At 42.2% G+C, this 12,106-nt stretch overlaps 1 protein-coding gene across 2 annotated transcripts in view; it reads right to left on the bottom strand.

Moving 5' to 3' along the window:
• The window catches only part of PINX1 (PIN2 (TERF1) interacting telomerase inhibitor 1), a 183,251-nt gene that overhangs the window by 20,741 nt on the left and 150,404 nt on the right, over nt 1-12,106 (bottom strand). The window contains exon 7 of one of the 2 annotated variants that reach the window (XM_068279016.1): nt 4,641-4,759. The exons of the other annotated variant lie outside the window; for it this stretch is intronic. Within the exon in view, the coding sequence (XP_068135117.1) occupies nt 4,641-4,759 (119 nt within the window). The remainder of the gene's footprint in view (nt 1-4,640; nt 4,760-12,106) is intronic. 2 annotated transcript variants of the gene reach the window in all.

Below are 12,106 nucleotides of genomic sequence, written 5' to 3'. Positions count from 1 at the left end.
CGGCAGGTGCATGCCAAAATTTTAAAGGTGAATAGTCCCCCTAACTCCCGGAATTTGTTCATACCCTCTCCAAATTGAACCATCCCAAACATCCAAATATAAAGCGAATACTTTCGGACTTACAGTAACACAAAATCCCATTCTGTACACCAGACGGTACTGATGGCTGAAATACCATGCACAAAGGAATCCTGCTTTTAGGCCGGTAAGCAGTCAAAAAACATACGCTTCCACTAACAGAAGAAAGTTGGAGAGTTCGTTGCCATGTATAGTTTACCCGTTTAATTTTGTATTGGGAGGCAGCGGGTGCTGAAAGTGAACACAAATCTTCTTCTTTGCATACCTGATGTTGGCTATAAACTTTTATGACATTTTTGCACATTTCCGTTTTTAGTCATACATGAATTGGTATTGAGCTGCTTGAAAATTTTTTTGCATGCTCAGTTATACTCATTTGCTCTGATTCATTAAAAAAAAAAAACTAACAAGTTTTTTTACACCCATTAAAAACATTTTCTTTGATAAACGAGTAAAAACCTTTTTTTAAATCTCGCGCTCTTCTTTAAAATCTTTTTTTTATCTTTCCACCTTCGAATTTAGCATAATATTGAAAACACCTCAACATCATAAGTCGCTCAACCTGATGCAGGATGATGATGCAGGATACAACTAAAAGAAAAGAGGCGCCTGGAGCATACCTGACCATTCACTGTAATATACTCCTTTTTATTGCCTGAAGAAGCAGAATCATACCTGTGAAATGAGTTGCAACACTTTGTGAAGTAGGTCAATAAATTTATGTCATTTTAAAAATTGACAGTTTTTGTGTCTGCTTGGGAGGGAAGTCCAACACTGCCTTCCAAACAATTTTTTGACAATTTTAGCCTATTTTACTCTTTTGGCGCCTCGGTTTACTACATACAATATTTGTGTCCACCCCTGGTGGAGGGGTGAAATGCCCCCTTTCCGATCTACAGAGAGCAACTTCTTAATCCCGAGTGGGGACAGGTCTAATCTCACCTGCATGTACAGTGGTTGCCTGAGAGCTAACCCTGGTTTGGGAGTATCCTCTTTCTCACTCTAAGTATCATCAATTACCAGTACGTACTACACTATTTTGGGCTCTCTGGGTCCCCAATTTTTTTGTACAACTAAAATGATCACCAACTAGACCACAGGTGTCAAACACCAGTCCTTGAAGGGCATATCCATGCCAGTGTTTAGAATGGTCTGAGAGATGCAGACGTGTGCTCTACCTGATGAACCACAACTTTCCCGATTCAGTCCCATCAATTAATTTTGAGCTGTGCCAAAAATGTACCTCAGCCCTCAAAGACTGGAGTTCAACATCCTTGACTATGACAACATCCTCTGGTTTTCTCCAAGTTCCTCCACTTATTGGCCATCAAACAAAAGGATAAAGATTAAGTTTCTAACTCTTACCTACAAACCCTCTTCAAATCTGCCCCCTCCATATATTACTACACTTATTCTCAGATACCAGCCTACAATATTTATGCCCTGGTAAGGATATCCATCTCTAATTTAGCCAGAAACCTCTTGCATACAGGGTCTCCAGTGGGTCTCAGTCTCGCAGGATTTCTCTAATGCGTTTGGACCCCACCCATGGCCGTTTCTCCTACATCTATTCCTTGCCAGAGCCGGATTTACAGCTCAGGAGTCTGAAGGCACAGACTCCGCACCTCACCTCAGGCCACACTCCCATATTAGGTAGGCATCCCTCCTCCCCTATTTGGTAAACTCATTCATCTAGTAGATGTGCCCCTAGTATAGGATATGTGCCACCACCGCCGTATTAAGTAGCCCCCCAATGGGTAGAGGGACACTTTGGGAGGGGAGCCGCCTCTCCTGCATAATGTACCTGTAGGCACGTGCCTACAATGCCCCATGGTAAATCCGGCTCTCTTCCTTGCATATATGGCCTGGACATGCAGTTACTGGGATAGCTAAAGTGGAGGACATTTGCAAGTGTATCTACATTTTTCTGCACACTTGGCTTTCGTACTAAACTTTGCTTCAAGCTTTACCGCTGAGCCTGTGATGCAAATGAACCGCTGTTCATCTGCATCACAGACTGCTATTCTTTATTCCCAGTTTCAGGGGTTGAATTTCTGTGCAAAACCAACAGAATTCTCCTGCACGTTTATTTGCATTGCAGGATTGCCATTGTATTACCTTGATATACAAGTTGCGTCCATTCGAGAGTGTATCCCAGTTTTTAAGATGTGTGTTATAACATTTTGGTGTTATATAATTTATACTTTTCCATACGGTCTCCCACATAAGTCCATTTATTTGCTCTTTTCGTTACGCTCTTGCATAAAGGACTTTTAATTTAATGCGATTCTAGAACTGGAAATCAGTTGGACACACTCCATCTTTAGTAAAGATCAAACACAACCAAAATTTTTTTGATTTGACTTCTCAACTTATTTCTAAGTAGATTTTTTTGCTTGCTAAAAAAAAGCATTATATAAATAAGGTAAGATAAAGCTAAAGGTCTTCATTCAAAATACAGATGATTTTCAACCTAATTAATAAAACGCAATAGGTGTCCCAACATTAATTTCTAAATTATTCAGTCAGTGTTTGCCCCTTAGTAACATCTTTGCTATCTCCAATTTACAGGTGGTGACCTCTTTAGTCCTGCCAGGCAATCTCTTCAGAATGTTCAGTTACAGAGTGTTCTAAGCACTGAGAGAGATACTGCTTGCTTGGCAGCTGGAAAAAATCCATTATTTCCCACAATGCAACAAGGTTACACAGTAAACTGTCAGGACCATGTTCATGACATCACATTGTAGGATGGGATTTACCACGATATTCACCACACAGACCCCCCCCCCTGATGATCTTCAAGAAAAGGTAAAAAGATTTCTCATGGGAAAGGGGGTATCAGCTACTAACTAGGATGAAGTTCAATCCTTGATTAAAGTTCCTATTTAAGTTTAATATTAATAGTCCTCTTTTTAGGGCTTGTTTACTTGCTAGGGGCTGAAAATGTACTTTGTAGACAAGTCATAAAAAAAAGTTCTGAAAGAAACCTAATGAGATACTTTTATGAATCAGGGCCCTATCTACAGAACACCATTTAGTCACCTACCAATTGAAAAAGCAATAAAAACGAAGGAAAAGTAATATGAAGCGTACTTTAATTTGGGGCAATTGTCCTGTTATACACACTGTAGAAATTTAACAAGCTGTTTTACACAGACAAACCTGCTATGCGCTACAGTCTACCCTGCCTTGCACTGGCAGCAAGCGGTGGGTGGGAGTGTTTAGTGTGTAGAAAAATAAGGTTATCCATGCTTCTCCTCTTTGTAATGAACGAAATATTGTACAAAACCTTAGCTATGAGATGGTGGAAAATGTACTTCCGGATTTGGGCATAACTATGAGTAAGCCCTAAAACATGCCGAGCAATGAGAGTTCTGGAAAGGGTCAACCTCGTGGTTATACCCAGAAGTCTCTGGTCCTTAAGGTGCCAGAGATCTCTGGTACTGAAGTGGTTAATGGTGATACACCGGTATATAAATAATAATGATAAATTGACCAAATCGAAGCCAGCAGTTGCCAGTTACTAAAACCTGTTATTAGCTAACAGCTAGAGGCATTAATTGGCTGGATTTAATCCTTCTCCTGGTCATTGGCTATTTGCATTTGAAGTTATAAAAAAATACCAATAAGCAAATGATTTTTACAACACTGTATAACTACATAAGGTATTCTTCTAACTGCTCATCTCTCAAACTGTATTACTAAGTAGAACAACAACTAATTAAGAGGTCATCAATGAAAAGTCAACAAATGTTTTAAAACATGTTCTTCTATGAAGAGGTGGCAGGTGCCAAATTTCATTATTAGTTTGCTTTACCATTTGTACACAGGAGGAACGGTCAGGAATCCAGTCCAAATTCAGTATGATGATTCATGGATAATTGTCAAAGCAATTTAATGTCATCTCCTGGTAGAGAGGTTCTCCTCTATGCACCTGGTTTATTGTTCTACCAACTATAGAACGATGGTCTGCTTACAGCTGCTTTCACTTACGTGACCTGGACAAACCATTAGCCTATCTTACCTCAAAAGCCTAAAAGCTTTATATAAACTTCATCTGAAATACCAAAGTTCTCACCCAGGTTCATTAACAAAGTATTACTTAGGAGAACCAGAAGTCCTAAAGAGAGACGCCAAGTCTGCCTAAAGATGTACAGAAACACACATTACCATGAATCACGAATCTAAAGCACTAAAAATGTAGTAACCTCAGATGGGGAAAGTTATACTCTTGCCGCCCCCCACTCCACTTTTTTAAATGAACCATAGTCACACTAAGAAAAATAAACAATGGGGACTTTGTTTACATGGATAATTTTTAGGACAGCAATCATGTGCTATGTAATAGTCTGTTCTTGTTCCTGGTTAGGCGGTGGTGCAGTTGAGGGCATTTATAGGATGCTACTTGAATTGCCTGGCATGAGGCAACTGCCCATGTGTGTATAGGCCCATCGGTAGAGGGGTCAACGTAAATGCATTGGTTTAAGAATCTCACAGTCATCAGCCAACTTGCAAACACCATGAAAATGAATTACTTTAGCTCAGAAATACTTATTTCTTACCAGTGTTTGCTGGCTCTGGACAATGCTGTACCTGAAGACCACCTGTCAGGCCATTTACTGCAGCTCTCTAAGCTTCTGCTAGAATGTGCATGGGATTCTGGGTTGTTCTTAAAGTGACTCTGTAACAAAAATTACAACGTTTTTTCTACCATCCTACAAGTTCCTAAACCTATTCTTATGTGTTCTGGCTTACTGCAGCACTTTGTACTATCACGGTCTCTGTAATAAATCAATGTATCTTTCCCCTGTCAGACTTGTCGGCCTGTGTCTGGAAGGCTGCCAAGTTCTTCAGTGTTGAACTGTTCCTCTATGCACACTCCAGTGTGTGTTTTATTTACATAAGCCAGCAGCTTCTCTGCTATCTTATCAGTAAGGGCTCGTTTCCACTAGGGCGAATCCGCATGCGGGCACTGCATGCGGATTCGCATAGCTAATGTTAGTGGATGGGGCTGTTTCCACCTGTGCGGCGTGCGGGAGCGATTTGGCAGCGGGCCAAATCTGCACGGCGGGACCCACAGTTTTCGCCTGCGTCGGGAATCCGTGCGAATCGCCGCTAATGTATTTAATAGTAAAAACGCATGCGTTTGGTACATGCGTTTTTACCCGCGATTTCGCACCCTTCCCAATGTAATTTGGTCCTGGCAGTGTCATGGTTAATTTCGCATGGCACCCTGCAATGCGAAATCGCACGCGAAATCGCGGGTAAAAACGCATGCGGAAACGCACCCGCATGCGTTTTTACAAGCGTCGGAATGCCGGCGAAATCGCGTCGCACTAGTGGAAACGGGCCCTAATAGAAGAGAGCTGGATAAAAATCCTCCTCTGGAGGCTGTGAAAGGAGCTGGTCTGTCACATACTGAGGAATTAACGACATAGGTAGAGCTGTCTGCAGGAAGCCTGTAATGTTCAGTGCATGAGAGAAGCTGGGGACAGAAGGTAAACACACACAAGTGATCTCTTGAGATTCAGAAGTAAGGCTGTATACAGCCTGCTTGTGTATGGATGTATTTTCTATGTGTGGACATGCTGTACATCAACCTACTTCCGGTTTTGGTGGCCATTTTGTTTGTTTATAAACAAACTTTTTAAAACTGTTTTTGACTACTTTTAATGCGGCGGGGAGCGGTGAAATTGTGACAGAGGGTAATAGGAGATGTCCCCTAACACACTGGTATGTTTACTTTTGTGCGATTTTAACAATACAGATTCTCTTTAAAGAAGAAAGCCATTAACTGTTATTAAATAGATCACCTTCCCTAGCATAGGAGGAGCCAAGGCCAGATTTATACTTTTTCCGCCCCTAGGCCAAGTATGTTGGGGCTCCCCTTCCATGTGCAGCAGCGCCAATCCCCTTCCATGTGTAACATCCATGTACTGCAGCTCCTTTCTTTCATGTACAACTCCCTTGAGCATCAGCTTCCCATTTCCATGTGATTCTCCCTATTTGCAGACTTCTCTTTCATATATAGCAACTCCTATTTTACATCTGGGTGCCCCCTCAGGCTACAGCCACCCAAGGCCCGGGCCTTTGAGGCCTTTCCAGTATTCCCGCCCTGGCAAGAGCTGTAGAAATACCTTCTGGTGGAGCATTTATAAACTTTCCAGCGGAAGAAAAAGCAGTTTAAGTGATGCTTCAAACTAAATTATAAGAAAAGATAAGGGGCTGCTTAACATGGATTGCAAAAGTGGATAGAACTTGGGCAATACTTTGATTTAATGCATTATGGAACTTTTCTTCAAAAGGAGAAATTCTGCAATGCTAGGCACACTCCCAACGAGTTAGGTGGCAACGGACATTAGGTCTAAGCTTAGTCAACACGTGAGTCAGAGCTGGGAGGGCTTAACACTTGGCACAGAAGTTGCCCTGAGTATCTGTCCACAGGCAATTGATGGGAACTTTAGGTTGTACATATGTTTAACTTCTCCATTGAAACGCATCACCAGTAATTTATGCTCCGTAAACATTAAAGGCATCGTCTAGTCTACCCAATAATTTATTTTTCACTATTCGGCAAGTAACACCTATCGGAACCTTTAATTCCAGGATCTGTTGCTTGCTTATGCGAGTTACCTGTCTGAAGTCCACCAAGTGCTGTACATAGAACAGAACAATGGGGGTTCAATAAAAATAAATTATGGGGTGGGGACCCATCATTATAAACAAGATGCTTTAATATGAATTTCATATTAGAAAATCTTGCCTGAAGTATTTTTTTTTTCATACTCTTTCTCTCTAATCATTCTCCAGCCTCACCTTCTGTGCTCTGTGGCTGTTTTGACTTGTGTGCGTATTACAAAAAAAAAAAAAAAAAAAGAGAACACCATAACTGAAATATAAATCAAAAATCAACCTATCTGAAGCTTGTAGTAATCATGCAAAATGGCTGGGAGCCAACCGTTAGACTGGGAAATGTACATGGACACGACTTAGCGGGGGATAATCCTTCAGCCTCTGTTACTGATGGCTCCATTGTGATGTCAGGTTTCAGGTCACAGAGTCTTGTAATTCCACATATATTTATCTACAAATAGTTCTTGTGGCAAGTAACGAGCTCGCGATGTGCCAACGGCAAACACTCCAGGAGGCACTATAATATTTACACAAGGGTAACAATAACGTCACAAGTGTCAACCGTGTTACCAATATTTTTTCCAGGTAATATTACTTGACTTGGCACACGCTGTTTTTGGTTTAAGTGCCAAGCAATAGCATGCCAGTTTAATTAAACCCAACAGGTCCGTCAGTATTTTTCCTACCACTGTTTTTAGGCAAAGTGTTTATTTTTTTTTTCTTGCTCCTATACTCAATTACCTGTTGACCACCTTTTCGCGCAAGAACACTCCTTTTCCCATTGGTTCTGATTTGGCTGATCACGAATTCTGAAGAAGCCACAGGAAGCTTTATAGCTTTGCTACATGAGAAACTATGTGCTGCATCGGATATGCTTCGGGCTGGACCTTAAATGTACAGCTTCTGCGAGGGCACGTCAACTTTGTGGGAGAGTCTAGTACTGGACAATCTGTGCACAAACTGTTTTGGAAGCCAACGTCCCCATTTGCTGCATCTGTTTTGAATGCAAGTTGTGTAATCTGGATCTGCACAGCTATGCAGCTGGTCAATTCGGAAGCAGCCTGCACTTGGAAGTGCTGCCATTTCCTCCTGCTGGATCTTAAATGTAATATGGATTTTGAATAGGATGTTATGGGGCAGTGTAAACCTGTATTTTATGCTGGGCATACACGGTGAGATAATGCGCCGGAATAGAGCCAGCGGCTCGATGCCGGCGCGTCACCGATCGTCCGTGCATGCCGATTCCTGCTCGTCCCCGCAGGTGCTTCCTTATCAGCACTTTGTTTTCTGCATTGTCCGCCCGCGGGGATCGAGCGCGGTATCGATCCGCTGCGGTGACCGGACACGTCGGATATTATCAATCGAGCCATCAGCGGCACAACTGATAAGAACTATCGCGCCGTGTATGCCCAGCATTAGTGGCCTAAGATATCCTTTCCAATTTTTTTTTTATTACACCCTGCCCTTTTATCCTGCCTTTGAAATGCTTTGTTAACAGTACAGAGTTCAGTGGGTGGATGTGACCAAACCATAAGCAAACATAATGCAAATTAACTTCTTGAAATGCAAATCAGATGCCTATTCAAGGCCCGCTATTCAAATAAAAACTAAACATGCATGTCCATGTACACAAACTTATCTTCTGATGACCTATCATATAAATACATGGCATAAGCTAGGCTAGGATTAAAAACAGTGTCAGAAGTTGGGTTTTTTTTAGCAGCCTAGTAATGCTAGCCACCCTTTTCTTTCTATAGTAATGCTAGCCACACATGCCACAAACTTTTTTTTTAATTAAAAAGAAAAAAAGATGGGATTGATAGTGATCAAGAATACATATCAAACAGTGTTCTGTATGAATTTATGTTTAGAATCCGGACATGCTAAAGAGGAAGTGAAGTGAAAACTACATAATGAATACAACTGCTCATCTTTGTAATCATTTAAAAATTATTAAGTCAGTGTTTCCCTATTGTACAATCTTTCCTCTCCCTGGTTTACGTTCTGAAATTTAGCACTGGTGGTGACATCTTTAGTCCTGCCTGGTGATCTGTGCGGAATGTTTACTTAATTCTATGAACCGAGGGAGATATTGCTTGCCTGACAGTAGAACACCGCTGTGTTATTTCCCACAATGCAACAAAGTTCACAGACAGCAAAATGCCACGCCCATGGTCCTGACATCACACTGTGGGAGGAGTTTCACCACATTATCAGCCTCACAGACCCCCCTGATTATGTATTAGAGAAAAGGTAAAGATTTCTTGTAGGAAAGGGGGTAACAGCTACTGATTGGGATGAAGTTCAATCCTGGATTTTAGTTCCTCTTTAACAGTTATAATATGTGGCACAAACTTACATAAACCGGTACCAAAGGTCTAATGCAAAGGTGAGGGCTTTATTGCCCATCAGGAATGCTGCATGTAGTGGTGGGTTGTCTTAAAGGGAACTGAGCACATTCTCTTTCAATGGAATCTCTCCTGGCATAGAAGCTGCCATGTCCCCCCCTACCCTTCTCACATTCCTTATTTACAGAAGTCAGAGATGCTATCTTGACACATTGACACAAACTAGGTCTTTGAAGAAACAGTCCTAATTACTAACCCCCTTTGTTGTCTAATAGCATTGTTTACCTCTTGGTAATTAGCCCAATAAAACAATTAGGAAACTGAAAGCTCTGCGGCCGGGGACGGCCAGGCAGCCCTGCTGAAACAGGGTAATTAATCTACTTTGAAAGTAAAATACAAGGTAAAATGAAAGTTTATTTTAATAATGAAACAGATTGTCGGCATGCATTTTTCATGTGCTATATAAATGTCCTGAATGATAAAAAAGGTGCTCAGCTCACTTTAAGAAGAACCTCCTAATCCAATCTGACCATATGAGATCAAACTTTACGTGAAAGCGATTTTTTTCTGTATGATTGTATACTCAACAGGGAATTCTCAATAGTTAGGTGCTCTTTGCAATACTTTGCAAATAAGCACCATTAGCTGCATGGATGTTCTGGTAACTTTGTAGCCACCTTCCATTTTGATCACTTACCAATTTTACCACCTCTATGTACTATGATAGTTTACCTATAGAATCTGCTCTCAGGCCCGGTGCACACCAAAACCCGCTAGCAGATCTGCAAAATGCTAGCAGATTTTGACACGCTTTTTGTTATTTTTCTATGGCGTTTTGCGGATTGCTGCAGCGGATTTCAGTATAGTAGATTTCATATATTGTTACAGTAAAGCTGTTACTGAACAGTTTCTGTAACAAAAACGCCGGCAAAACCGCTCTGAACAGGCGTTTTTCATAGCGGTTTGCGTTTTTCCTATACTTAACATTGAGGCAGAAACGCACCCGCAATCCAGAAAATGCCTCACCTCGGCATTTTTCGTTTCTGCAAAACGCCTCCCGCTCTGGTGTGCACCACCCCATTGAGATACATTGACCAAGCGGATCCGCAGCCGCAAGCGGCTGCAGAAACGCTGAAAAAGCCGCTCGGTGTGCACCAGCCCTTAGTATTCAAAATCTGTTGGCTCGCATACTACATGTCATATAGGTGGTTAAATTGGCTAATCAAAATTGTATTTGTGTTTGCACCTTAAAGTGAACCTAAAGTCACCCCCAAAAAATGAGATGAACTCACCTGGGGCTTCCCTCAGCCCCCTGCAGACGATCGGTGCCCTCGTAGCCCCGCTCTGATGTCCCAGGACCTGGCCGCAATAGCAGCATAGGGGGCGATATACAGGCTGGGAACGCGAACAATCACTCGCGTTCCCATGCCTGTCGGCCAGTGACGGCCAAACCGGAAGTGCTCGCCGGCGGGTCCTGGGACATCGGAGCGGAGCTGCGAGGGCACCGATCGTCTGCAGGGGGCTGAGGGAAGCCCCAGGTGAGTTCATCTCATTTTTTGGGGGTGACTTTAGGTTCACTTTAAAAAGGAATTCTGAGATGGCAATAACATATTATGCTTTGCTTACCTGGGGCTTGTTCTAGTCGTTCTGGTCCCTTGCAGCAGTTCCGTCCTCCTCCAGGGTTCCACTATCGGCATTGGTGACCCGGCTGGGTTGGTGTCTTCTGCACATGCTGCTCGTATTCATGCCCACATGACCACATTGCTACAGTGCATGCACAGCGATCGCTACATGCATGCACGCCTATGCACACAAGCTGCTGACTCAATGGGTCAGCAATCATTATAGAGGGTCTAGCTGTAGACTGGAGGAGAGTGGACCTGCATGGAGGGAGCCAAATGACTTCTAGGGGCTGAAAGAAGCCCCAGGTAAGTAAAGCATAATATTTCACTGCCACCTCGGACGTCCTTTAAGGATGGGCTCTTTCGACAGAACAAGACCACACTTTGTCTATGGTAACCTGGTTGTTTACTTTATGGGCCTGCTCACACTGGGGCGATTTCCGCTTATTGCCAGCGATCCCTATCGCTTTGCAATACTAACTATATGGCAGCGATCTCACTGCCGCGACTGCCACCGACTGCCGGAATTTAGCTATTGGCAATTAGCAGCAATCACAAAATCACATGTAGCATTTTTCCGTGATTTTCAAGTGATCGCGATTTGAAAACTAAAAAGCACCAATCTCTCAGAAGTCGCAAGAGTGTAATGATTTTATCGTGTTAATCGCGGCAGCGGTTTGCAATTACAATTAAGAACGGGCCATAATAGAGATTTGACGGAAACAGTTCTCCCACATGGATTGTAAAGCTGGTCAGCCTCAGCAGATTCGCAATGATATCACTGAGCTGAGGCAGCGGGAAATATTTTGGTCATCTCCTAGGGCGTTTTGTACCAGTTGCAGAAAATGTAATGTTTTTTTTTTCTTTTATAAGATTACTGCCGATTTTAGCCATTCTGCTGAACATGTTATTCCTGTCTCCATCATTAATAATATTTAGATAGCCCATTCTTTCCACTGGGGGATATTTTGGGGAAGAGTTTCGAACCACAGAACGGAATACTTGTGAGAGATCAGACCTTGTCTGTGTACTCCTTGTAGGCTATTTATTGTCTCTCCTACTGCATCTAGTATTATCCACATCTTAAAATAGACAGACAGAAAAAAAAAGTGTACGCTACAACCGCGTGTGATCTGTATCGTCCTTCCACATTACTGTTCTGTTGAATATTTAATTTTACTACGTAATGGAAGAGGTTTGTACTACTGTAGAAAGAAACAGCCACAACAATAACTTTTCTATTTCAATGTGCAGCAGATGCTCAAATAGCACTTTTCTGTACTCTCCAGAAACTCCCTTTACGCAAGTGAATACTGTTTTGTAATCAAACAGAACATTTATTTACAGGTCACCTGTGTCAGAGGCAGAGCCCTTAACCATTACACTATCCAGCCACTGCATAGTACTAAATACCAAATGATATCT

Source organism: Hyperolius riggenbachi, chromosome 4, assembly GCF_040937935.1.
Source record: "Hyperolius riggenbachi isolate aHypRig1 chromosome 4, aHypRig1.pri, whole genome shotgun sequence".
NCBI lineage: Eukaryota > Metazoa > Chordata > Amphibia > Anura > Hyperoliidae > Hyperolius > Hyperolius riggenbachi.
The sequence above is the reverse complement of the archived record's forward strand: the minus strand, read 5'-3'. Positions and strand labels throughout refer to the sequence as shown.